General features: G+C 50.2%; 9 protein-coding genes across 9 annotated transcripts in view; 5 read left to right on the forward strand and 4 right to left on the reverse strand.

Moving 5' to 3' along the window:
• Positions 1-311: 311 nt before the first annotated feature.
• GUITHDRAFT_136577 (hypothetical protein) lies at positions 312-3,639 on the forward strand (the record flags this gene model as incomplete). The annotated part of the gene is made up of 3 exons (XM_005835360.1): positions 312-438; positions 660-709; positions 754-3,639. The coding sequence occupies 3 exons, from the start codon at positions 312-314 to the stop codon at positions 3,637-3,639; spliced, it is 3,063 nt and encodes a 1,020-aa protein (XP_005835417.1).
• Positions 3,639-5,177, reverse strand: GUITHDRAFT_162362 (hypothetical protein; the record flags this gene model as incomplete). The annotated part of the gene is made up of 6 exons (XM_005835361.1): positions 3,639-3,811; positions 3,859-3,921; positions 3,968-4,042; positions 4,087-4,158; positions 4,206-4,304; positions 4,398-5,177. The coding sequence occupies 6 exons, from the start codon at positions 5,175-5,177 to the stop codon at positions 3,752-3,754; spliced, it is 1,149 nt and encodes a 382-aa protein (XP_005835418.1). The 3' UTR covers positions 3,639-3,751.
• Positions 5,178-5,972: 795 nt separating this feature from the next.
• On the forward strand, positions 5,973-10,033 carry GUITHDRAFT_105587 (hypothetical protein; the record flags this gene model as incomplete). The annotated part of the gene is made up of 29 exons (XM_005835362.1): positions 5,973-6,023; positions 6,246-6,318; positions 6,364-6,422; positions 6,471-6,515; positions 6,562-6,640; positions 6,752-6,819; positions 6,862-6,999; positions 7,043-7,068; positions 7,114-7,171; positions 7,221-7,292; positions 7,351-7,395; positions 7,440-7,504; positions 7,555-7,620; positions 7,675-7,719; positions 7,754-7,810; positions 7,850-7,997; positions 8,042-8,167; positions 8,212-8,256; positions 8,299-8,354; positions 8,398-8,452; positions 8,549-8,610; positions 8,657-8,723; positions 8,771-8,844; positions 9,166-9,232; positions 9,290-9,406; positions 9,469-9,515; positions 9,648-9,705; positions 9,767-9,835; positions 9,977-10,033. The coding sequence occupies 29 exons, from the start codon at positions 5,973-5,975 to the stop codon at positions 10,031-10,033; spliced, it is 1,995 nt and encodes a 664-aa protein (XP_005835419.1).
• Positions 10,034-10,584: 551 nt separating this feature from the next.
• GUITHDRAFT_105588 (hypothetical protein) lies at positions 10,585-12,216 on the reverse strand (the record flags this gene model as incomplete). The annotated part of the gene is made up of 3 exons (XM_005835363.1): positions 10,585-11,553; positions 11,605-11,749; positions 11,801-12,216. 3 exons carry the CDS (start codon positions 12,214-12,216, stop codon positions 10,585-10,587), a joined length of 1,530 nt encoding a protein of 509 aa, XP_005835420.1.
• A 4,938-nt stretch (positions 12,217-17,154) lies between these two features.
• On the forward strand, positions 17,155-19,227 carry GUITHDRAFT_162363 (hypothetical protein). Its single transcript, XM_005835364.1, has 5 exons — positions 17,155-18,051; positions 18,098-18,147; positions 18,192-18,247; positions 18,345-18,407; positions 18,523-19,227. Exons 1-5 carry the CDS (start codon positions 17,581-17,583, stop codon positions 19,125-19,127), a joined length of 1,245 nt encoding a protein of 414 aa, XP_005835421.1. The 5' UTR covers positions 17,155-17,580; the 3' UTR covers positions 19,128-19,227.
• Positions 19,201-20,665, reverse strand: GUITHDRAFT_151748 (Rossmann-fold NAD(P)(+)-binding protein). The gene is made up of 10 exons (XM_005835365.1): positions 20,602-20,665; positions 20,492-20,547; positions 20,410-20,446; positions 20,319-20,365; positions 20,182-20,209; positions 20,020-20,111; positions 19,865-19,968; positions 19,746-19,806; positions 19,638-19,680; positions 19,201-19,591 (listed from the first exon to the last, which is right to left on the reverse strand). Exons 1-10 carry the CDS (start codon positions 20,636-20,638, stop codon positions 19,323-19,325), a joined length of 774 nt encoding a protein of 257 aa, XP_005835422.1. The 5' UTR covers positions 20,639-20,665; the 3' UTR covers positions 19,201-19,322.
• Positions 20,666-21,823: 1,158 nt separating this feature from the next.
• On the forward strand, positions 21,824-22,105 carry GUITHDRAFT_68636 (hypothetical protein; the record flags this gene model as incomplete). Its single annotated transcript, XM_005835366.1, has 3 exons — positions 21,824-21,865; positions 21,916-21,966; positions 22,010-22,105. Coding segments are annotated over 3 exons (189 nt in total), but the record flags the coding sequence as incomplete, so codon positions are not given.
• A 930-nt stretch (positions 22,106-23,035) lies between these two features.
• GUITHDRAFT_151749 (hypothetical protein) lies at positions 23,036-23,863 on the reverse strand. Its single transcript, XM_005835367.1, has 5 exons — positions 23,838-23,863; positions 23,329-23,406; positions 23,226-23,282; positions 23,125-23,178; positions 23,036-23,078 (listed from the first exon to the last, which is right to left on the reverse strand). Exons 1-5 carry the CDS (start codon positions 23,847-23,849, stop codon positions 23,064-23,066), a joined length of 216 nt encoding a protein of 71 aa, XP_005835424.1. The 5' UTR covers positions 23,850-23,863; the 3' UTR covers positions 23,036-23,063.
• A 334-nt stretch (positions 23,864-24,197) lies between these two features.
• GUITHDRAFT_151750 (hypothetical protein) overlaps positions 24,198-25,044 on the forward strand; it is a gene marked incomplete at its 3' end in the record, with an annotated part of 1,744 nt that continues 897 nt past the window's right edge. Inside the window, exons 1-7 of the mRNA XM_005835368.1 lie at positions 24,198-24,319; positions 24,370-24,449; positions 24,494-24,580; positions 24,629-24,670; positions 24,728-24,769; positions 24,890-24,938; positions 24,989-25,041. Coding sequence (XP_005835425.1) covers positions 24,277-24,319; positions 24,370-24,449; positions 24,494-24,580; positions 24,629-24,670; positions 24,728-24,769; positions 24,890-24,938; positions 24,989-25,041 — 396 coding nt within the window. The remainder of the gene's footprint in view (positions 24,320-24,369; positions 24,450-24,493; positions 24,581-24,628; positions 24,671-24,727; positions 24,770-24,889; positions 24,939-24,988; positions 25,042-25,044) is intronic.

The raw sequence follows: 25,044 nt of genomic DNA on the forward strand, positions 1-25,044 counted from the left end.
AGAGACCAGCATAACACTGACAAGCCAGCAAGGAACAAGGCCCAAAAGAAACATTGGCAGATACCTCAAGGCAGAAATTGTTTTGCACTCAAAAGATCAGGGATTGCATATTTTACCTCGTTACCACGCAGAATCATTGTTTCAGAGGTTACCTTGCACTTGTCAAATGAGTTTTTCCCGATCATGCATGCAAGGCCAGCCGTGAAATTAGCGATCGTGGTTTGCTTTTCGCTCCGGTACGATTCAGGTCTGCAATCAAAAACGTTAATCTCCGACACAATTCAGTTCCATTAAGAACCAAATCATTCAAAATGAATGTCGAAAAGATCACCGAAGAGCTGCAAGACCATCGTGAATACATTTTGAAAACTCTAGTTGCGGTAGAGCACACCGAGGCAGAGCTTCAAAATTCACTGTCTCATGTAAATTCTCTAGCAGGTGATTTATATTCAAAAATTTCAATCTTGGAACAGGAGAGCAAAGAAAAAGATCTTGTGATTCATAGCTTACAAAACTCCCTCTACTCCTTGGAAACAAAATTTGAATTTTTCCAGCAGAAATTATCTCACAGATCGCAAAATGTCGACGATTTTACGGCTGAATCAAAACATCAAGGTACACTGCTTCTGTAGTTTTCAAATTGCTAATGAAATATGTAGAACAAAGCTTGAAATGCGAGGTGAAAGCTGAGATCGAAGCTTTGTTCAAGGTGAGCTTACCTTGAGACGTCTCATAATGAATTTCTCTTATCAGGGAGAGATGATGATTTCACAAAGACTGCAAAAGATCGAAAAACAGCTGAATCAGACCGCTTCACCTGAAAAAGGAATCGATCAGCAATTAGATGCTTCTGGGTTAATTGAGAATTTGAAATCGAAGATTTTGTCATTGGAATCAATGATCTCTGAAGTTGAATGGATCTTCAAGATGCCTGATGTCGGTCTGCAGTCCGTCGGTACCATGATCTCTTTCTGCAAAGATAAGCTCGAGGAACACGATAAAGAGCTCCTGTTAATGCGTGCCTCTCGGACTGCTGAGCTCTCGTACGAGGACAAGATATCAGATCAACTTGCCGAATTAAGCCAAAAACTTCTTGATCATGGAGATTTGATGCAAAAACAAGATCTGAGGCTCTCCGGCAACGTGGAACATACGAAGAAGCTTGAGTTCGAATTGTCGCAGCTGATGCAGCTCTTTGGCAGGGTTGACAATTGTGAGTCCATGTTGGCAAAGCATCAAACCACAATCCCTTCAATGGGAAGTCAGTTAGAAAGTTTCATTCAGGCATTGCAGGATATGCAAAGTAAGATGGAAATGATTCATGTGAAAGAACCTTTCTCAGCACCGTCCACTAAGGGTATGAATCTAGGTTTGTTCGATGCTGAATCTGAAGGAGAAAGTGAGCTTTCACTGGATGATAGATTGTCTAGCATCGAGAATGCTTTGATATTGTTACTTGAAGCGCCAGAAGTCTCTGAGACAGATATCGTTTTGCCTGAAGGAAAACAATTCTCCTTACAATCCTCACCCATTGATGAGAATAAGACGATGCTTCAGAAAAGCACAAAAACATTGAAAGGACCGGTGAAGACTCTGTTTGACCATATAGCACGTATTGAAGAAGTCTCTCGCATTCTTTGTCACCATGGTACGGCAATCAGAACCATTCAAAGCAATCAGGCTAGTTGGAAAGAGATGACGATGAAAGTCACCGACTGCATCTCTTTGGTGTCTAGTCTGGTTTCAGACATAAAGATTCTGAGACATGGAGATGGGTCTGAGAATCAGATTCGACTCGAAGGACCTCTGCTGGTCCCTTCATACCAGGATGCCAACATTGATATCGCGGCGTTGAATTTCAAGTTGAATCAAATCCAAGAGATCCTTGACATTTCTTCCGATGAAGAGAAAATTGCTACTAGTCTTCGATTGAATACCTTGAATGAGGCAGTCGGACATCAACAGAAGGTAGTCGACAAACTGAATGAGGACTTGAAACGATGGAGTTGCTCGCTGGAGAAGACATTAGAAGTTGCAAATGAGGCATTCGGAGATAAAACACCGTTTGCAATTCGGAGTTACGTGGACTGCATAGAGGAAGACGTCAAAGACTGCCATCTCTCCATCACAAGAGTAAAAGAGGAACTCTTACAATCGCAAAACAATTTCGAGTTACAACTTTATGCGCTTGAACAAGAAGTGTCTCAAAAACAAGACGCTTTTGTTGATGATTTTGAAACATTGAAGTCTGCTCAAGATGATCTCAGTAATCGATTTGCAGAATTGAGATTGTGGGCTGAAAGGTCGTTTTCTGAAATAGCCTTGAAGCTTGCACGCGTAGAAGAGGCGGCCGATGGTTCACGTCATCCTGTCGCGGAGTTTGTTGACAGCTCTAAATCAGAAGATGTCAACAACAGTCTAATTTTAGTTGAGAATCCGGCAACAAAGCCAGAGTTTCCTCTTCGTGTGGATGATGCTATATTGCAAAGCATTTGTAATCGCATCGCATCCTTAGAAAACACATGTTTTGAAAATCAGATGAATCAACAAGCTGACGATGACGTGTCAGCTAATTCGATGGAGTCCGGCGATGAATCACCAACCTCTCGTTCTGAGTCAATCAGCTACAATGCCCGCACGTTTTCAAGCCGAATGAGTCAAAGTTCTATCCTAAGAAAGCTGCGCGAAGACGTTCGGGAATTGAAGAGAAGTCAACAATCGTTGAGTGAGCAAATGCGAGAAGATCTCGATCGCACGTATGTCACCCCTGAGGATCTCCTTGCCGTGGAGCACTCGTTGCATGATGCCCTCAAAGCCTATGATGATGCTCTTGCAGATATTCGTGCTGCGTTCAATGACAGGGAGGACAAGAAGGCACCACCATCAGCTCTTGCAATCTTGCAGGAGATACCTCGTGTGATTGATGTCATTGAAGAGCTCATCACAGACATGCGAATCAGTTTAACATCAAAAGCTCTGCAATCTCAATCGGAGAGCAATCAGGCGATTGAAGAACGATTTGCGGACAAATTTCAACTGATGCAACAGAGAATGGACATGTTAAATGCGGATACAGAAGAGATGGGTGTAGAACGCGAGAACTTGCGAAGCCTGGAGAATTTGATTATTGAGTTAGAAGGAGCAATGGAAGCGCGAGAAACTGAAAATGCGTTCCTGGATGAGCGAGTGGAGAAAGTCGAGCGAATGAACGCGGACCTATGTACACGGGTTGTAACCTTGGAAGAAAAAGCAATGAGAGTCGAAGACTTTGAGCTCTTCAAATCTGAGATCTCTCGCGATACTCCTTGGTTCAGCTCTTTAGATTCTCCCTTGATTGACAGAAACAAGAATAGATCACCAGAGCAAGAAACCGAAACCGGAGCCAGTCACAGCGCAAGCCGCATCAAAGCGCTAGCAGCAAGAGTCAGGGGCGTGACTATGTCGCTTTCCGAGCGTGGGCAGGATTCCTCCCAAGATCGTGCCCAAGCCGATGATCGGCGGTTGCTGGCGGAAACAGCTGCGGAGATTCAGCAGTGGGAAATTCGAACGTTGAAAGAGCAGGAAACCTCAGAAACCATGGAAGCTGTAACGACAAGGCAGAATGAAGCAAGAGATTCGGATCAACTAGAGTTTGTATAGGGCATTGCATGCACGCTTTTTATAGCTAAGATGTTTTACAATCGTTTCATCTAATTTGTTCAGCTACAATCTTTTGAACATATGTACACATCAGTTTGAACACAATTGGCGTCTAAGGACGCCAAAGAATCAGATCTTGTGTGTTGCGTGCACTCCGTGCCAGTACTTCATCCTGTAGTGATACCATGAGATTGCGGACAGCCAATTTCAAAAGCGAACCTGCGACTGTCTGAGCTGAGAGAGGACGGGTAGGGCACCGTCGAAGGACGAGCGATATTTGTCCTGCGGAGAGCAGTGAGGAGCTCATTACAGACAAGAGGCGGCGAACTTCGTTGGGCGTCGATAGCAGTTCTCTCTTGTATTCGGCCAGAACTCCGAGGCACCGCACAGACAGCAAGACAACCTGGGAAGAGGTTAGTGCAGCCTCCACCTCACGTTGGCTCTTACTGAGAAGTTCTCGTCTGAAAGAAGACCCACAAGTTTCTCCACAGCTCCCAACTCGAACGCAAGCTTCTTTCCCTGTTGCTGCATCAGTCCCTCGCGCTCTTGTGCGCGCCCGAGGTCACCTCGACTGAGACGGCAATGGACGCGACGGCCGCAATGGCAGAAGCTCGAACCAACCAGCTGTCGTGGAGGGTGAGGTCCACAATGCGAGGCATACATCCCTGACAGCGAGACGTGTAAGAGATTTCAAAAGAGGAAGGAGATTTCAAAAGAGAAAGGAGATTTCACAAGAGAAAGGAAACAAGAAGCAGAACCTCGGCAATCGCCTCAAGCTTGGCAGACTGACTGAGCGTAAGGTAAGTGATGTTCTTGAGGGCATGCTGCAGAATCGATGGGTCCTCGCTCGAGATACATGTCACCATTGACCCGATCGCCTTGCACTCCAACGCATCTGAAAGTCCTTGCATGCACTGCAAACAGCACTTGAGCGATTGGACAGCGTCTGCTGTCGGACTATGCTTGCACACAGCAACAAGCATCGCTGTGCCCCCGGCATCCACGATAGCTTGAGAGCCTTCGGGCAGATCTCCTATAAGTTGGAGGCATTTGTGGGCGTATCTCCTTGCTGGTAGTGACGCCACGTCCTGCATGACTACAAGAAGCTGCTTGATGGTGCCGACTTGCAGCATCTTGCCAACCCCCTCCGACACACTCGCAAGCAGTGAAAGAACCTGCGCAGTCTTCTCGCGGGTGACCGGGTCCTTGTCTGATAGTAGTTGAGTTAAGATTTGAATGCAGTCCACCTCAGACTGTGAAACTTTATTCTTGGGATGGGCCATTAGCCAACGAGACATGCTGCCTAGCGTTTCTCGTCTCGTCTCGACGTCCTCCTCGAAGAGTTTCTCTGTGAACTTGTGCGGAGCTCTGGCCAGAAACGCCACAGAAACTTTTCCTGACGATGTCTCTTGGAGGAAAGGTCGGACTTTGTGCGATTCAATTCTTCTGCAGTTGGCGGTAAATCCCTGCGGGTTTCCATAGATTTGATTTGGACGCTTGTCAACACCCCGTTCTTCTTCGCCCCACTGATAACCCATCCTCCTGCTCCACGAGAAACAGATCAAAAAATACAAAACAACAATCCCCGATAAAAAAGACTCCCACGACTCGTTCTTTGCACGTCTGCCTCTGCCTGCCTGCCTGCCTGCCTGCCTGCCTGCCTGCCTGCTTGAAAGCCTTCCTGTGTGGCATCATTGTCTTCTGGATTTACCCCTCAGCCTATGTTGCTTCTCTCCTGCTCAAGTTCAGATCTTCTCCTCCTCTTGTCATGCCATGCTTCTACAGTTGTCAATCTGCCCCCCTGCCATCGTTCCCCGTGCATTGCCCTCCAACGGCTCCCCCCGCATCGTAAAAGTAACCACCCCTTGGCTCATATCAAAACCATACCACCCCACCCCAACCGAGAACCGTTCTTTACACTATCCCTAGTTTTGTATAGCTACCCGAGATGATGGGGCTCAAGGAACGATGCAGCGAATGACCGAGCAGATTCAAGGGAGAGATGACGGCGTAGAGGAGGAGGAGGGAGAGGGAACGGCAGAGGAAGGCACGGGGAGTTCAAGCAACGAGGAGGAGAGGAACTGAGAAAGGCTGGGAGGCGAGGAGCAAGGAATGGTTTAGGAATTTGAAGAGCGAGAGGTGGGAGGAGAAGGTGAAGCAAAGGGTTGATGGAATACTCGGGTAAAGATAGACGAAACAGGAAGCGAGGCATAAAGATAGAAGAGTTGGAAAAGATGCGCACGAGGTTGGAGTAGAAAATTATCTGTGTGCAAATCGACTTGAGGAGTGTAACGCGTGGATCATGCTCTCATCTATTCACATGTACGTTTCAGATGTCCGGGAAGCCTATCAAAGATGTCTCGTCATTGAGCAACAGCTACCAGGTCCTTGAATTACATGAAATCCCATCGAGTACACTAACATGACGACAGATAAAAAGTCATCACCTCCACTTGAAGCTCGGTTAGGTGTGCATGCGCCTCTATCGGGATCTGATGCCTTGCAGATGTAGACTTTTCAAAGTGCATCTTGACTGGCTTGGTTGAGCTTGACCTTGAGGCATATCACAACGTTCTAGTTGTATCGTTTGTTGATATCCTCTGCAGATGCTGGAGGACGGGGTAGACCAGGTTTGTCTCGATACTCGAGATCTGAACATCTCGAAGACCAAGATTGACGGTAGGTCTCTCTGGACACGTTGGCCATGCTGACAGTGAGTTTCAGGCAAAGATCAAAAGTTTCTCCTGGATGCTCCAAACGAAGCCTTTGGTTCGTGCTTGAAGGTAAAGATATGACGCACTTACACGTAGTGACGTCACCACCTTGGTTAGATTCGAGTTCCTCAAGAGCTGCAGCAGAACGGGAAACGATTCAAGGTAATGTATTCTTTTGCCCTTGCCGATCATGACATGTCGCGTGTAGGCTGAGGTTCATTACTCGACAAGCCAGTCCAGCACTGCATGTCAGGCAAGTAACAGTCATGTTTCCTCGGCCTTACGTTGTGATCACCATCATCCATGACATGGAGGTTTGCAGTGGCTACCAGCTGCTCAGACTGCAGGTCAGCAACCGAAATTGTGAGCCCTTAGAGACTGACGTGACCGTGGGGCAGGCAAGAAGAAGCCATATCTCTTCACCCAGTGTCAGGCGATCCACGCTCGATCTCTCCTTCCATGCCAGGTAGACCGAAACGTCCTAAAGCCCTTGTGACGTCATCCTCAGGATTGTCCTTCTGCTAAATGTACCTGGTCGGGTGCGCAGCCGCAAGTTTTGCTCATGTCGTTTTTCTCACCTGTCATTCGTTTCTCAGCTGTGATGTCTGCTCCTTCTTGGGCGACAGTCTTGATGTCAGCGATCTTGGTTGACCGTTCTGCATTCTGCTCATCCTCTGACCATCAAGCAGGAAAATAAGTCGGAGCAGGCACAAAAGTGCGAGAAGAGTGCTGAAGCTAATCGGCTCATGAATTCGCGCAGACGAGTCTTCACATGGCGACAGTCAGTTCCGACATGTTCGTATCTCATAGCCATTGCGGTATCTCTAACGATCTCTGCGCCCCTGGCATCACGCTCTGTGCTTTCAGGTTGGAGATCTTGAGTCGCGAGAGATCAGCAGCCGCTGCCGGGTGTGGTCGGAGCCTTCCATGGTGGACAAGGTTCTCCCTCCTGCCCAGACTCTTCTGCTCCTGCTGCTAAAACATGACTCAATTTCAGGTTGCGAACGAATTTGCCGAGACGGAGAAATTTCTGACGACTGCGGTCCTGGACTGCTGGTTTTGCTTGTGCGTCTCATGCCGCTGCAGGAGTCGATCACGTGCGAGTACCAGTGGGGAAGATACGACCTGCTCTGCCTTCCTCCTTCTTTCCCGTAGACCTGCCGCCCTCCTGCTCCACTCGAGTCTTTCACACCCTCAGCAGATACGGAGGGATGGAGAATCCGTGCCTGACGTTTGTCACCCCAACGTTGCTAGCCGGGGACCGCAGGTAAGTCCCCGTCAACCCCTCAATCAGGTCCGGTCGCCTGCTGACACCCTCTAGTCTCGCAGATGTTGTCGCGCATGAGATCGCGCACAGGCACTTGCGGTTGCCTCCTCCTGTCTTCTCACTTGCTCTCCAGCTGGACGGGGAACCTGGTGACCAACGCGACTTGGGAGCACTTCTGGCTCAACGAAGGGTGCGAACTACCTGGAAGTTTCCAGCTGACCCCGGGCAGGTGGACTGTCTGGCTGGAAAGAAGAATCATGATGAGGGTGCGAGGGTCCAAGGCAGGACCTAAAGGTCAAGCTCGAGAGCTGAAGTACAAGAATGTGCTGAGAGAAGGGCAGGAGATCCCAAGTACTTTGACTTCCTCGCTGATCTTGGTAAGGTGATGATGAAAGGATTGCTCTTGTCTAACCAGGTTCAGGATGGAAGCACCTGGCTGGAGACGTCGAGCACTTCCAAGGTCCTCCAGTCTTACATGACTAGGGAGGTGACGACAGAAACAGAGATCGGTCAGTCCAGATTCACCAAGCTCGTGCCGGACCTGCAGGTTGCGACAAGCTGGAGCAGCGAATGATTTGATGACGTACGTAGGGGATCGACCCTGATGACGCCTTCTCCTCCGTACCCTACGAGAAGGTCCTGCTTGCTGCCCTTTGTCGACCTCACGGGATGCTTCAGGGGTTTAACCTGCTCTACTCGGTGCAGCAGAAGGTCGGCGACGAGGAGTTCGAGAAGTGAGAAGGAGAGGAGCGCGGAAGAGGATGACGAGTGTCACAGATTCGTCAAGGATTACATCAACACCTGGAAGTCCAAACTCATCACTTCGTTGCAGGTAGAGGGGCATGCGAGGACAAATGGGACAAGTTGAGAGGGAAACAGGGGGAGGGAAGGATATGGCAGGCAGCTACAGTGATGATCTGTTTGGCAGTTCAAAGACTTTGTCATGAATTATTCTGCTCATTTCAAGAAGAAGCTTCAAGACTTTGACTGGTCAGTCTAGCATGAGCGTCCAAAAATTCACTCTCGGCTCGGCTAGGGATCGTTGGTTCTACGCCGAGGGCATGCCAGCTGACAAGCCCAAGTTTGACACGACCCTGTCAAAGGTAACGGCCGGGATGGCCGAACTCTGCGATGCTGACCTACACTCCAGCTCGCGAATGACTTCGCGCACCGGTGGACGACAGCTGGGGCAGGAGCGGATCTGATACGCCTGAAGTCTGTCGGGTGACGTTGAGCTGCAGGCGAGATAAAGCCGACCTCAGAGGTGGGCAAAGAGATGCGAGCCGCCTGGAACTCGTGGACCTCTCAACAGCGGTGAGAAACAGAAGAAGCAGGAGGAGGAAAGCAGGAGGAGGAAAGCAGGAGATGGAAAGCAGGAGGAGGAAAGTTGAAGCAAGCGAGGAGATGAAAGTATTGTTGACTGTGCAGGTGTGAGCTTGGAGGCTAGTGGTTGTAAGAGGGTGATGTATAAGAATAGAAATCAGTTCTTTCTTGCAAGAAAGCAAGACTATGTAACACTGTTTGATATGTGACACTGTTTCACAGTCAGTACATGCTGGATCAGATCCTGGAGAACTCAGAGAAGCAAAAGATGCCAATTGCAGTGCTGCAGGTGAAGCAAGAGCGAAGAGCAACGGGGAGAGGAGGAGAGGGACTGACGTGAAGGCAGGACATGGACGCTGTCTACGAGATCTCTATCACTAACAACGCTGAGGTTCGCTTCCGTTGGTGCACGCTCTGTCTTCGTTCCGGCGCGGACTTCATCGTCCAGAATGCCGTGAGCATGGTGACCTCGCAGGTGGAGGAGATTTGAGCTGATGTGAAAGACGTCTGACGTCGCACGGGCAGGGGAGGATGAAGTTCACCCGCCCTCTCTACCGCGAGCTCCAGAGGAGGTGAAGGTTGGCGAGGAGGGAGGAGGGGAATGACAAGGATGCTAGCGAGGCTCGAGGAGCGCGAGACGCAGCCGTCCGCACCTTCTTGTCGACAAGCTTGTGAGATACTCGTGAGCTCATGTCTCCTCGCAGGAAGAACGTGAATTTCTATCATCCCATATGCCGCAAGATGGTGGCGCAGGACCTCAAGGTCGAATCTTGTCTCCTCTTGTTGATTCTCTCCTTGTTCTCTCCATTGAAACATGATGCAGGTCAAGCAGAACAACAAGCAGGGCTGGTCCTGGCTGGGTGTCTCAGCCGTTACGATCTCTGCCTATCTTGTAAGTCCGCCTCCCGCCTCCCCTCGGATCGCCCAAACTTCTTGGCATTCCCTCTCGCTCTCCTGCTCCCCGTTCTCCTCATCCCTCGCCTTCCCCCCACTACTTCTCCTCCACCTCCTCCTCCTCGTCACTCTGCTTCAGGTCTGGGCTGTCTGGAGGATTCGCTCTCGCAAGTGCCCCATCCCCTTCGTCCACTGAAGCATAGGATCGAGAGCGCGTAAGGACTGCATAAAGCAACTTCCTGAGCACACCTGGGCGGAGGGGCTCTTATGTGTTGGTGGTGGGGGAGGAGCAGGAGGAGCAAGGAGAGGACGAGGATGAGGACGAGGACAAAGGGGAGGAGGAGGAATGGAAGGGGGCCGAGGGGGTGGGGGAGGAGGCAAAGGAGGGGGGGGGGGGAGGTTGGGAGGGGGGGTTGTGGTGGTTGTGGAAGAGTCCTGATGTACATGTAGAAGAGTCTTGATGCATGTAGAAGAGTTTTGATGCTATGCCGTGCCGGAGCTCGGGTGACTTCGCTGCCACTTTGAACAGAACGAGTGACAACGACTGAGCTGCTGAGTTGCAAACTCGCTCAAGATTGGAAGGACAAGCGGAGGGAGATACAATGTACAAGAATAATCAAACAAGAAACAAGATCGAGGGCTGTCACATTCTTCGACCCGCCAGTTCTATGAAGGCGCCATGATGCGACTCTGCAGTGAGCAAAGTCAGCAAGAGTCAGTTGCTCAACCATCCAGCACCTGCCCAGCTCACTCGCATCGGAGGTTTCGGAACTGCACGTATCGTTTGTGCCCTTCCAGGGTCTTGAGCTTGTGAAAGTCAACGAGTATGAGCTGTAGCTCACAGATGTGCCCCTCCACCCCCTTCTTCCTCGTCTCGTCGCTCACCACCCGTAGGTTGATCGCGACGTCTCTGTAGCCACCCGATATCTTGCTGTCGAAGTCTGGATCCAGCCTGTTCTTTATCTGCAGCACCTGGATCTCCGGGTCTCTGGCGATCTTGTCCAGGCAGTCGCAGAGTTGGTCGAGGTCCTTGAAGACGATGCTCTGCCGCACCACGTCTGTGAGACGAGGTACTTTAGTGTCACAGAGCAACAAGACTTTCTCGATCGATCTGGTGGCGTTCTTGATCTTTGCCCAGCAGACTGAGCTCTCGAGCGTCGGGTCTGCGATCACATCTCGCCAGCGCACGTACTGGGGCTCGTCGTTGTCAGACTGTGCCAAGAAGAAGCCGTCGGAGGCCTCGGCCAGGGCCTTGACCTTGGAGAGGAAGACGGGGTCGATGACGAGCGCCTGGGCGTACAGCTGATCAAGGTTTTCCCTTCGAAGATTCTCTTCATCAATCTCCTTGTTCGTCTCAGACTCGCCAGGGATATGATTGTCAGCGGAGTTGGGCAGGATGAATGTTGGACCATAGGGACCCCATCCCCGCACATTGCGTAGAGAATTCATCAAGCGAAATATCGATTGGCTGCCTTTCACCTCTTCCCATTCCTTCTCAAACACCGATGAGCTGTGTAAGGCTTCACTCAAGGTTCTCGACCTCGTAAGCTCGCGGCAAGCCAGGAAGAAAACGGTTGCTGCAAACACGAAGATGCTCTCATATCTGACTCGTCCTGCTCCCAAGGCAGAAGCAAAGATCATAATATGTGCTAGAAAGACTTGCTCGACCACATAAAGTTCGCTGAAGATCAAAGGAGCTGGAAAGAAGAAAAGATCCTGACAAATCAAGTTGTCACAAGATTGACCTTTTCAGAACAGACAGCTCACCGAGATTGCATAGATCAAGAACTCGTGACGTGATGCCTCCAAAGCAGTTTCGTTGTAGCCCTCAGCTAGCATACCGAAGAAGATGATAGAGTTGAAAAGTCCATCAAGAAAGCCCGCGAAAATCAAGACCTTCACATGCGAGTTACTTGAAGGTATCAGTTGAAACAGTGCCCTACCTGCTTGGTTCGATATGTACCTGGTTGCTAACTGCAGCGACAACTCCCATGTGCAAGGAAGATGGTTTTTCCCAAGAAAATCTTGATGCAGAAACTCTCTTGAACCTGCCTTGTTCGGGAAAAGGGAAAAGTAGCCAGTAGATTGAATCCTGTGGAGAGACACTGATTCAAGAATGATCCATAGTGATCCAACCACCACGAAAATGAATTGTACGGGACGTAAAGTAAGGAGCGCAGACAGAGGCTCGTGGGAGAACAAGATCAGCCATGGGTTGATCTTGTATACTTTTCTCTCCACAGTGCTTCTCTGAAGGAAGTCCCCGCTAACATGCATGTAGGCATGCGAGAATCCGGGTTTGAAATCTGTTCTCCTCGGAGTCTGAATCAAGACAGGTTCGGACTGCTGACCTTCAACCTCAATTTCAATGCTAGCCATGAACGTTCTCACCGCCCCTTCGCCGCCGGCCTCCCCTCAGCAGCCTTCTTGTCTCCTGGCCATCAAATGAAACTCTACGATACTCTCATCACTGCGTACTGCCGGCGTGCAGCACTACCTAGGCTACTTCCTAGGACCCAGATCATCGGCCCCCCCCTAGGTACCCTATCGGCATCTGGTTTTACCCAAGAATGTTTTCTTTGTCAATAATGAAAATTTGCTATAAAAGTATTGTATGAAATAAATAGAAAGTACCCGTCTGTAGTCCTGCTAAAAGTACCCCACTAGCTCAGCAGCATTCCCCCGGTACGTTGTTGATCACGGATCACTGACTTTAAAACAATGTTAATGTCTCTAAAACGTTTTGAAGACATTTACATATTTATTGCCCAAACTCGTGAAGCATCAGATAGTCGAGCCCCACCCCCCCAACTGAGCATATCAGCAAGGGGAAACCACCCCTTCAACAAGCACCGGCGCAATTTTCGGAGACTTGTGACGCACATCAAGCCGCGATAAGTGTACAACTCTTGATTCCTCATCCCCCTCATACTCAAGTTTTGACCGTTAATTGCTGGTTGACTGGCCGTTGGGCCGCGACGTTGAGGCTCTTCCGGTTCGTCTTTGTGGAGCAGAACTAGTGGCCGTCCTATGTCAAGCTGAAAACTACTTGACCCAGTGAAACTCTCCCGCCCTGCTCAAGAAAAATGGGCGAGCACCATTAGTGAAGGATGATGGCTGCATCACTGAAGCATATATGCCCTACACTGACTGAAGATGTTGGATCGTTGTGTTTTAGCCAGGAGTCGGGCGATGTATGAAAATGAACGATGAAAGTACACTCCAATTTCATGCTGGCAACCTGTGTCTTCAAAACTGAAGAATGGTTCAGACATTTGTTCAGACAGCCTCGGTTTGGTTTACTGTGGCCTTGACTGAAGTTACAGCAAACCAATACAAACACATGTTGAAAACAATGACAAGACAGCTGTTTTGAATGATGAGAAGATGGAAAAAGTGAATCATCTCTGAAACTTGTCTGAGAAAATATGGTCTCAAGGGATAGGTGAGGATGTGCTGTGAAAACAATTCATTGGAAGTCATCATACGCATTCCTTTTGAAAACAGCCCATCAAGAAACCAAATCGGAATCTCGTGCCTCCTGTGTGCATTTTCCACATTGCAGAGACATGCGATGAAAAGCAGCATGGGGTCGAATTCTCCTGAGACACCAATTCCTCGGAATTTATCATGCATCATCATCTCATGTTTCAGCCAGCTGATTTATTGAATACTGCTGCTGCCGCCGCCGCCGCAACTGTTGCCGACTGCTTCAGCTGATACTTTTCTCGTGTAGCGAAGTGGTGCGACAGGTGGTTTAGAAGATTGCAATCCATGACAATGCAGAGTTTAACAGAATTTTTTTTTGACAGCTCTCAATACCAATGCGTACTTTAAGTGAGCCTTTATGATTTGACCGATACTTTCAACAAACTTAACATGCTATGTACAATCTAAAGAATAACTATTTACAGCCGTCGCTCTCATCGGCCTACCGCACAAAGATGCTTTCATGTCGCACGCAGCTGATCTCCGAAAGCTTGCAAGCTTTCGACGCAGCCTGAGAAATGCTCTGCAGCACCAGCTCTCCCTTGCCGTCGTCCTTCCGATGGCTCAATGACGTCCCGGGACGTTGACTCGCGAGATTGTCGACGTATGCTTGCTGTGCCGCATTGAGGCGGAAGGCCTTTCTGGCGATACCGCGAGACGGGAGGGACAGGCGCTCGTTGAGGAGGACAAAGGAAGCGGAAGTCATGGCGAGTTGAAAGGAGGAGAAGAGATGATCACGACGGGAGTATGCGTAGGAGATGAGTAGGAGGTGCAGTATTTACTACAGGGAAGAATGGTGTAGTAAACGTACCATGCGGCTCCTTGCAATCTCAGTGACAGCACTCTTTACTACAGTACAGAAACTGACCGGATCCCTGATCAGCACGGACCTTCTTTACAATTTGAACGGCTGAGCAACAGATCCTTTAAACGGACGCACAGTAATTGGTGGGGGTGGAAAGACTGATTTGCAGGGGTAGTAGCGATTCCCAAATAAATTGACATCCTGATTCTGATAGCTTGTCACTTCGTTTGAATTGGCGCAATATTCGGCTTTTTTTAGCATCTTCTCCCTTCGATCATGGGCTAGCTCCCCGTTGCTGACATTGCTGACATGGAAGATATGTAGTAAAGAGCTGTAGGTGTGCTGTATGGGTGCGAGATGCTGTCACTGAGATTGCAAGGAGCCGCATGGTACGTTTACTACACCATTCTTCCCTGTAGTAAATACTGCACCTCCTACTCATCTCCTACGCATACTCCCGTCGTGATCATCTCTTCTCCTCCTTTCAACTCGCCATGACTTCCGCTTCCTTTGTCCTCCTCAACGAGCGCCTGTCCCTACCGTCTCGCGGTATCGCCAGAAAGGCCTTCCGCCTCAATGCGGCACAGCAAGCATACGTCGACAATCTCGCGAGTCAACGTCCCGGGACGTCATTGAGCCATCGGAAGGACGACGGCAAGGGAGAGCTGGTGCTGCAGAGCATTTCTCAGGCTGCGTCGAAAGCTTGCAAGCTTTCGGAGATCAGCTGCGTGCGACATGAAAGCATCTTTGTGCGGTAGGCCGATGAGAGCGACGGCTGTAAATAGTTATTCTTTAGATTGTACATAGCATGTTAAGTTTGTTGAAAGTATCGGTCAAATCATAAAGGCTCACTTATAAATCGCAGACGGAACTCGATTGTCGAATTCGTTATGTTTTGAAGCTTATTTAGATGTCACAATCAACGACAATTTGATACGAATTTGTCCCGAGACTGTTGACAGGAACACTGGAGGAGTTGCAATTTATTAGGTTTGTTTGTTTGATCATGTTTGGACGGGGCTGTTGAGTTAAGGATACCCAGAGATGATATGCTTGGAGAAGGTCTGTCGCTAGTCGCTCAAAGCTGACGTGTACATACCATCAGAGTGATCGCAACAATTATAGCTAAAAGGCTCGAGAAGGTTTCGGATTCCGTACTTCGTGTACTTCATTTCGGTACACCACATTTAGACGGCTATATCGTGCTGTTATCCTTTCAAGCATGTATATGATAGATTCAGTTCCAGTACGAATGCTTGTTCGCTCGGCTATCATGCCAAGCTGTTTTGAGGAGTCCCCGGTGACGCTTTTTCAAGCCTCAGCCCGCCCTTTTCCTTTCTGACAGTACACACGGTTGACAAGTTTGTTTTGTAACAACTGTGTCTGATGACAGGGAGATCACATCGGATTCGAGGAGGCTGAGGCATTCTTACCGGGATTTTCAAGGTGTTCTTGCTTGATTGATGCATCCCAGGCGCACTGGCAGGCTGGCCATAAGCCGAACTTCGAAGTCTGAGGACTCCAGAGAAATAAAGAGGCCCCAGTGAGTCCGACGCCGCCGCTTCTCAAGTTCCGAGCCCAGGCCGCCCGGCGGCGGCCGGGAGTCCGAGTCCGACCCGACTCGCGGCGAGTCGAGTGCGGCGCCCGGGACTCCGGGAGCCTCCGAGTCTGGAAGTCTGGCACCCTGGGCCCGCCCGGTTCGGCCGCGCCGGGCCCGCCATAAGTTCTGATACGTTCAGTGGGGTGCTAATATAAAACTCTTGATCCAACTTGTAATAATAACTCTCGTATGAATCACATTTTAAAATATTGTAATTTTGAGAGGCCGTAATGGAAATGGAGTACTGGGCCAGGAAACTCTGGACATCTCAAATCATTTTTAGATAACAATTATGATAATTTCAAATTACCCTGAAATTTTTGAATCCAACTTCCTTATTTTGCCACAACGTTTCACACGAATGGTCGTAAATGCTCCTAAACAATTGCACCCTACCCATATCACAAATGAGTTTAAAACTACTTTTATACCCCTGAAGATGAGGAAACCACCCCACCCGTCCACCATCTCACTACACACAGGGTGCTCTCTGCGTCTCATACTTGCGCTACCCACCCCACTTTACTTGCTACTGGCAGCACCCAGTCACACAGTATACCCCCTCTGAGGGTCAGAACCCCACCAACCCTATCACTAATCACCCCTCACTAGATTCTGATCCGGAAATATCAAAAAATTTCTGTGACGAAGATCGAATGTGGGGTGGTCTTTCTGAATTTTTTGATGGAATGAGACCCAACTCAGTGAAATGTTTCTCCTAACATTTGATCTGTCCACGAACATTCATCCAGATTTCAACATAATCATTGAACTGTTCCTGTGGTTAAAGAGAATACAAGGGGTTGCTTTCCGACCAGCAATTTTATAGGTCCGCCTCAAAACCAGAAACTACCCCTGTACCCCAAGTCACCTGAGACCTACCCCAGGAATTCATGACTTGAATGATACCCCCTACCCTACAGCATAAAGTTTACTACCTACCCTGGCTATCCCTTGCTTTACCACCGCAGCTACCCCTTCTCTGACTACTCAACCGAAGCCCGACTACAATCTGGACCCCGGGACCCACCCCCTCGGTGCAAAATATTCCAACGAAAGGAGGGGGTTATGAACAAGCGGGGTGATAGGTAGTCACAGGTACCCCTTGGAATGATAGAGGAAGGACCCGTACACACTCCCTGCAACCCTTGCAACCCAAGGAACCCCTACCCTTTCGACCCTAATAACCTTACCTGACAAGAACGCTTTCTACCACCCCTTGTTCCTATAGACACTACCCTTGGAAATCACAGCAACCTCCACCTCTCTGATGTGCCTCCTCGAGGACTACCCTCGCTTACGACTCCTAGTAACTTGTATTTCCTATGATTGTGACTAGCACCTTCCTATGGCCCGACTGGCATACCACCACTGCCCCACCCCTACCCTACCCCCCGTTTCCCACTCCAACCAACTGCGCACCCCAGCATTGCCCTTCCCGCCATGGCTGCCAGCTCCGTTTGAGCGCGGGAGGGTTGAACATCCTCCTGTGATCAAGAGCTGTTGGATTCCGTCAGCCCTGAGGTGCGATCGAGACAGATTCCTCATCCTTAGCTGGGCATTCTTTTCCCATCGAGTGGTTGGTCTTGGTAAATAGACCAAGAGCAAGGTTGGGGCTGCTTCGCCCTGGTCAGGACCACAATCTTTCCGGTCATTCGGTTGAGTCGATCGCTTACCCAAGCGTATCGTCGTTGTATTCTTTGTATTTCTCGTTCTTTTTCCAGCTCTGCTCTCTGGTTATCGGACTAGTTCAACTCGCCTTTTTCTGTTAGTTTGGGCACATTTGCGTTCGCAGCACTACCGCCCTGCTCTTCTCAAACATTTTGTTTCATAGCCGCCGCACAAGTGGATGTCACCAGTAGACTGTCCAGTGATGTTGGCAAATCCTACACCTTGTCATGGTATGTGGTCGAACTCAGTGTTTGATATGGGGGGTTCTACCCCCCAAGGGTGCGCAAGTGAGTACCGGGCTCCAAGCACGGGCAACGGAGCCATTCATAAATCAGCACGACAATCGCTTCGTCTTGCTGTCAAGAGTGCGAGCGACATAAGAGTCAAAGGAGAGGTCCAGAGCGCCTATTGGAAGCCCCTTTTCAGTCCCAAGAAGCCAGTCAAGAAGGATGACTCAGCAGCGACGAAGCTCAAGACCCCTTCGCGAACAAACAATCGCACGCAAGATGCCGATGGCAAGGGAATGGCTGGGAAACGCAAGCGAAACTCGTCACTAGAATCAATTTTATCTCAGTCTTGCTTGAATGTCAATGAGGGAAAGAACATCAAGAAAGAAAAAGAACACGATAAATATTGTCATTTTTGTCAGGTCAAATATCTGTGTTTGAAAGCTCCATCATGATGTACTTGTGCAGCACGTCAAGGTCAATATGCTGGCGTGCGAGTCGCCAGATTGTACTCATAGGTTGGAAGTATCTGCTTGTGAAAGATAACCTGACTGTTGTGTAGATTTTGCACGTATTGTTTGGCTGTTCACTTAGGAGACAATACCGATCCTTCTTCAAGTTCTTCATGGAAGATGGGGCATTGGTCGTGTCCGACCTGCCGTCAAGAGTAAAACACATCTTTGTTAAACTGGGAAATATTCATGATGGTTTACAGGTGCTGTTGCTCCTTGTCGGAATGCAGTAAGTCCCATCGCCACTGCAAAGCGTTCCGATACAGGTGAGCACGCTTTTTGCTTGTTTCTTGGATTTATTCCCCTCCAGATGTCGAAGAGCCAATGCAGCAAACTTGAGAATGTCTGCTGCACATGCATTGGTTTCATTGGGTGTTTCAGGCAATGAAGATCCTAAGAACAAGGCCTGCAAGTCTCAGAAACTTTCTACTTCTGGGAAGACCAAGAAAACCAACATTGGCAGTGAAACAGGCTCGGCTGTTCCGTTAGGCCCCCCGGAAGGTTCGGAAACCCGCGCTCCAGGGAACAACCCACACGAACACGAAGATCAAAAGGCGATGATGCAAGCACAAGCGGATCGTGTGCTTGGGCTGCTGTGCATGATCACAGCCGAACAAGCCAATGTATGCCTCTATATTCCTCTACAAGTGGATCGTGACCTTATATACCAGGAGGAGACTGAGGAAAGCCTTCATTCTGATTGCAGCAACGAGTCCGATTCTCCATCTCAGGATTGTGACGAAGAGAAGGAGGTTGCGGAGACGACAGCCGAGAGCTGCACCAGCTCACTGGAAGAACTTGCTCTGTTTGCCTTACAGTCTCTCGCAGCTATCCCGGGGGAGGATTTGAAAGCGGCTCCTGTGGGTCCAGAAACAACAGGCAGGACAGGAGATGTCTCCCCCGGTAGACCAACAGCAGAATGCTCTCCTTGTACACCTCGAGAGGATCTCTCGTACGACAGTGCTTCCCCAGAACACCATGTCTAGAGCATAATGCTTTTGCCTTACACACGTGAATCTAAAGTGATGGTGAAAAGAGATAATAATTAGAGCCGCTGGGAATCTGAAAACATGTTTATGAATTCAGAGTATAATCTCAGGTTTCTCTATAGCCTATGGCCTACCGATCCCTCTGACGGTGATATCTGAATCTAATCTGAAAGTCAGCGATATCCTGCAGGGTCAGAGCTGGAGAAGTTTAAGTCTCACCTCATAGCTCCACACAGAGCGAGGTTGAACGTGGAGGTTCCAGTACTGTTCGGCAATGTGCGCAGGGTCCATGAGCGGGACGTTGGTGCCCCATCCCTTGGTGTTGGGCGATTCGATGACTCCGTCAATGATGACATGGCCAACATGAACTCCTTGAGCAGCGAGCTCCTGGAACAGCGACTGCCCGTAGGAACGCAGCGCTGCCTTGACCGGAGCCACCGACCCGAACTTCTTACCTCCTCTGAGAGACACCAGTCAAGGAAGGGGAGGCAGCGGAGAGAGCTAACCTCAGAGAAGCAGTAGCGCCGGAAAGGAGGATCGTTCCCTTGCCCTGAACCTGAAGATGAGCGGTGGAGGAAGAGGGGAACAAGGAGCCAGGGGGAAGACTCTACTGGCCTGCTCGATCATCTTGGGGACGACTTGACTGTTGCATCGAAGGCAGCCAGTGACTCCGATGCTGCTCAGATCATCAGAACGAGGATGAAGGAGGAGAGGGGATGAAGATTTTGGAATACTTAAAGGCAGAGTCAAAGAACTGCGGGTCGATGTCATGAGCAGCAGGGAGGTTGGGGAATTCGTGTCCAGGAGGAAACGGAGGAGCCACGTTGTAAATCATGACCTGAGAGCTGCGAGATGAGACGGGAGAAGAACAAGCACGGGAAGGGAGCACCTCCACCTTGCCGAGCGAGAAGATCTGTTTGAAGGCGGTAGAGACGCTCTCCATGTCCGTGACATCGCAGCAGATGGAGGTAGCAGTTCCTCCTGGGGTTCCGTGAGAATGGAAGACAGGAAGGGAGGGGAAAGAGAGGAGGGAGAAGGAAAGTTGTCGTACCTTGATTCCTTACCTCCTCCGCTACCGCCTGTAAACTAGGTTCAGTCTTCTCTTCTCACTCCTCCCTCCCCTCCTCCCTCCCCTCCTCCCTCCCCTCCTCCCTCCCCATTCCCCCGCTCCATTTCCTCTCTAGTCACCTCAACCACATCCTTCCGTCTAGCGAGGAGCGCAACGTGATATCCGCCTGCCAGCCTTTCACTCCTCTCGGCCTCCCTTCACATCCTCCACCTTGAGCAAACCGCAGGGACAAGGCACCTCCCAGGCCCTGAACGAGCTCGTCACTACCTTTCAGTTTTCCCTCGCCCCTCACCCATCGGGAGGAGGGAGGGATTTCCTTCATGGACCCTCCTTTGTCGTGCTTCGACCCTGCGCGTGCTGACCTCAGCAACGAGCCTGTCAACTAGCGTGATGGTGGGTGACCTGGGCCGACGATGACAGCGATTGGCTTGCTCGACATGGCTCGACTTGCAAACGAAAACTCAACTAGAACAAAACTAGAGCAACAGGGTCAAGGCAGGCAGCACAAAGTCTCCCCGGCTTCTCTCCTACATGCTGCAGCATCATCATTCACTATTGCTCCCTCCTCACTGCAACTACAAGCATCTCATCCCCTTAGCCATGGCGGGCATGACATCACACGACGATCATTGCAAACGAAAACTCAACTAGAACAAAACTAGAGCAACAGGGTCAAGGCAGGCAGCACAAAGTCTCCCCGGCTTCTCTCCTACATGCTGCAGCATCATCATTCACTATTGCTCCCTCCTCACTGCAACTACAAGCATCTCATCCCCTTAGCCATGGCGGGCATGACATCACACGACGATCATCGCAAGCACAAGAGACGCACAGGCCATGCAAGAGAAGAGGCCTGAGAGCGTCGACTGTCCTGCCGACGCGCATGGCAGACGCTGGTGAGAGGAGGGGCTCGACAAGTCAGAGAGACAAGAGGTGCGATGCTGAGATGCTAAGAGGGAGAGGAGACCGGGAGAGACGAGGAGGAGAAGAAACCGGGAGAGACGAGGAGGAGAGCAAAGAGGAAAGAGGGGAAGAGGAGAAGGGTATGCGTAAAAGCAGGGGATGCTCAGATAGTATCGCACTTTCTTTCTTTCTTTTTTTTCTATTTTTTTTCTTGTAGGGTTCGCGATCCGCCTCAGACCGTGGTGCGTCTATGGACTTCAAGAATGCAGGCAAGCAGATCGAGGGACTGGGGTCCTGCGGCTCTTCCCGCCAACCTCCCATCTAGTTGCCCGTCTCCTCTCCTCTCAATCCTCTCGCTTCCCTCTGCTGCCCTGCTTGCCCTCGCCGTCCGTCCTTCCTTCCTTCATGCATTCCTCCCTCCCTCCCTCCCTCCCTCCCTCCCTCCCTTCCTCCTAAATACGGCCGTTACTCCGTTCACCCTGTCTCCTTCCATCTGTTTCTCCTCTGTGCCATTTGTTTATACCACATGTTTCTCGCTTGTATTCCTTGCTCTGTGCCTATCTCAGTCCCTCTCACTTGTTCTCCTCACCTTATCTCATCTCCTCGGTTTTAAGACCCTTCTTCAGCAAATTACATTCGCAACCCGCCGACATCGTTGAGCAGGTGATAACTTGGATAATCGGAGGCCTCCGCTGACCTGCTGTGTTTCGACCATCACAGCGAACAGCAGCTGAGGCTGTATGCTCTCTACAAGCAAGCGACAGTATCATGCTTCTTCTCGCTCGCTGCAGCATCAGTGTGACATCGGCCCAGGTGGGCAAGTGCGATGCCCCGAAGCCAGGATTTCTCGATTTCGTCGGAAAGGTGTGATGGTAGGTGACTTTCAATGCTGATGTTGGAAGCAAAGGCGAAATGGTCGGCATGGAAGGAGCTTGAGGGAATGACGCAGGAGGAGGCAGAGGAAGAATATGTGAGGACAGCAATCAAGCATATGGTTGACTGAGATCATGTCCAGGTGAAGGAGGTTGACAGCATCTGTCCTCAGTGGAGAGGGAACACAGGGCAGGTGGAACCAAACAGGGATGTCCATGAGGAGATCGAGTTTCTCCTAGAGCGAAAGGACGACAATAGAACAAACGCTACCATGAAACTCGGGCCGTCGGTGAGCACCATGCGCAGTCAGTGCGAAGATGAAGTGAGAGTCGTCCGGAACGCCATCACATGCTCAGTTGCTTACACGATGGTGTGTAGGATGTCGCGAATGATCTTGACGTATTCGACCTCTACGGGAGAGGGAGGAAAGATGAACTGACGGTCAGCAGGAGGAGGATGAGGAGGAGGGGTCCCAGGAGACTGACGGTACCTGCAGCTGCTCCTCAAGGATGGCTCGCGTGTCAACCAGAAGGACGAAGATGGACAAGTAGCTCTCTTGTACCTCAATCATCCGAATGATGTCCACATGCAGACTCTCCTCCACTTCGCTGCAGACGCTGGAGACGCCGACCTCGTCACGATACTTCTGCAAGTACCGAGATCGTTGCCAGGAGTTTCTTCTTTGTCTGATATCCATGCAGGCCAAGGCGGAGGTCAACGCTGCAGCTTCGGATGGTCAAACTGCGTTGCATTGCGCGTGCGCATCCGATCGGCTGGAAGTTTGCAAGCTCCTCAAGGTAAGTTCACGCGCAACCCTATCCCTGTTGCCTTGCGTCCAGGGGTGTGATCTCAAATCGCTCAGGCTCATGGTGCTGATTGCTCCCTCAAGGATGAGGACGGGGTTCTACCTTGTGGTGACTCTTGCTGAACCATGTGTAGCTGCTTTTGACGTTTCTGCATGTCAGAACTTACAACATCTCAAGCGATCCGAGATGTTCTATCTTGATATCAATCTGGTCCGGAGCTAACTTTTTCGTTGTTTCATTCATTGCTGAAGTATAAGTTGGAAGCCGTAAGGGTTAAAGAATTTACAGGATTGCAACCTGCAAACAAATCAGACAAACGAGACGAACATGCCAATTAACGCACCGGTGCAGCATAAGCTCCGCTATCACCCTGAAACTGAGGAGCAAGCCAGTCAATCTGCAAGTGCGTCAATTCACCGGCCATTGTCTTCATCCCCTTCCTACCCTTGGTCCGTTGTTGGTCATCGGAGCATCAGGGCAGATAGTAACAGCACCCATGTCCTAACATGCAAGAGGTCAGAGTATGCAGGGGTAAGGCATCGTGTACCTCATCAGTGTTTCCAGTGGCAGCACATCCGAAAACGCCGGATACAAATCCATAAGCAAGCTTTTGGGTGGGAGCAATCTGGAAACGTGTTTAACGATTGATGAAAATACATTGTTCATGAGAAAAAAATGCTCCTGCTGTGCTTCTTTCACAATAAAGTGCTAATATACGCGAACCAAATCTCTTACAACGATCTCAACTTGTGCGAATCACTCGGCCTTGAGCTTTACGCGCTCACTCAGAGATTCCGACTTGATCGTCTTCAATACTTGATAGAAACTTGTTCAACCATCATATAGTTGGTCTAATAGTATCATTGCTCTTGAGACAACTTCCGTCCCCTAGTACTTCAACCACTCTGTCATGTATGGCTGAACATCTGCACAGGCTGCTCTGTTCGAATTCTCTGACATACATGTCCTGCTATCTTGCCCTCTTGCCCTTGATCCTGAACCCTCTTCCTCTCTCTGCATTCGTTCTGCTCATTTGCCCGTTTTCCCCGCACGCACCTGGAACAGCATTGTCGCGCCTCTTCGCAGCGTCTTTCCACCTGACGGTTATTTCAGCTAAAACGGTCAATTGGCAGTTAGATGTAACGGCACTAATAATAATAAGAGGCAATTTCCCCGGAAAGTTTCAGGTCTAAAAGTTGAAGTTTAGAGGGTTTTTTAAGTTGAAGTTTGAAAGTTTCATCATGGCTCAGTAATGGACGGATCTGGAGCACGGGGGGGTAGGACAGGACAGGACAGGACAGGACAGGACAGGACAGGACAGGACAGGACAGGACAGGACAGGACAGGACAGGACAGGACAGGAGTCTCAGACGTCATAGGTGTTGACATATTGAATGGGTTTTGTGACCGGGCTGCGTCCAGGAAGTCACCCACCGTCAACATTCTGGGTGATCTTCACCTCCTCGTCCTCGTCATAGCTCTTTGTTCTTCCTCCATGGCATCTGAAGAGCGGCAGGCGCCCACCAAGAAGCCGACGGGTGAGCTGGACCCTGAGAGAGAGGCTCCTTGCCGTTTGACCTGAGGGCAGGGAAGAGGAACGACCCTTCCAACAAGAGGCCGCAGGACAAGAACCGTTTCCTGCATCCTGCAGAAACCTCATGCTGGCAGGTCACCTGCCGTCTCCTGCAAGCGACTCCCTTACAGATGTGCAGAACGAGGTCAAGGAATGGACCTTCCATTACACGGAGAGGTTTCGAGTTGTTCCCCCCTACCGGTTCGAGTTCGGCACGTCGATCAAAGTCAGCCGGTGAGACTCTGTGAGGAGTCCACTGACAATGTGGATGCAGGCGAGATGGGTGGGAAGGCTGCTCCTGGAGGTGTTCTCGCAGGTCAGACGAGGAGGAGGAGGTGGAGGTGGCAGCAGAGGGCTGACTTGACCCCACCAGGAATTTCCGTACTTTGAGGACTCGCTGCAGTACTACACCGAGGTGTGTGAAGAGGAGGAGGAGGAAAAGGAGGGAGAGGAAGAGGGAGGAGGAGGAGGAGGAGGAGGAGGAGGAGGAGGAGGAGGAGAAAACGAAGACGCGATAGATTGACTTGCCTTCAAGGCCATGGAGCTCGGCAGGCTGAGAGTGAACGACGAGAAGGCGAGCAAAGGTTAGTCATGATGGCCTCTTGATACAGGTAGTCCAACATGAGCCTTGTAGATTACCGGTGTCGGGATGGAGATGTTATCACGCATCATGTCCATCGGCATGAGGTG

Source organism: Guillardia theta, assembly GCF_000315625.1.
Source record: "Guillardia theta CCMP2712 unplaced genomic scaffold GUITHscaffold_21, whole genome shotgun sequence".
Classification (NCBI taxonomy): domain Eukaryota; class Cryptophyceae; order Pyrenomonadales; family Geminigeraceae; genus Guillardia; species Guillardia theta.

Bases quoted from the DNA above. Each gene is read 5' to 3' on its own strand.
- GUITHDRAFT_162363 (XM_005835364.1), top strand. From the start codon at position 17,581: ATGTCACCAGTAGACTGTCCAGTGATGTTGGCAAATCCTACACCTTGT. The intron at 18,148-18,191 runs GTTGGAAGTATC...ACTGTTGTGTAG, and splicing joins TCGCCAGATTGTACTCATAG to ATTTTGCACGTATTGTTTGG. The intron at 18,408-18,522 runs GTGAGCACGCTT...TGGGTGTTTCAG, and splicing joins TGCAAAGCGTTCCGATACAG to GCAATGAAGATCCTAAGAAC.
- GUITHDRAFT_151748 (XM_005835365.1), bottom strand. From the start codon at position 20,638: ATGTCGAGCAAGCCAATCGCTGTCATCGTCGGCCCAG. The intron at 20,447-20,491 runs GTGAGGGGCGAG...GAGCTCGTTCAG, and splicing joins TCCCTCCCTCCTCCCGATGG to GGCCTGGGAGGTGCCTTGTC. The intron at 20,210-20,318 runs GTGACTAGAGAG...CCTAGTTTACAG, and splicing joins GACGGAAGGATGTGGTTGAG to GCGGTAGCGGAGGAGGTAAG.
- GUITHDRAFT_151749 (XM_005835367.1), bottom strand. The intron at 23,283-23,328 runs GTACACGATGCC...CTTGCATGTTAG, and splicing joins CCACTGGAAACACTGATGAG to GACATGGGTGCTGTTACTAT. The intron at 23,179-23,225 runs GTAGGAAGGGGA...ACGCACTTGCAG, and splicing joins TGACCAACAACGGACCAAGG to ATTGACTGGCTTGCTCCTCA.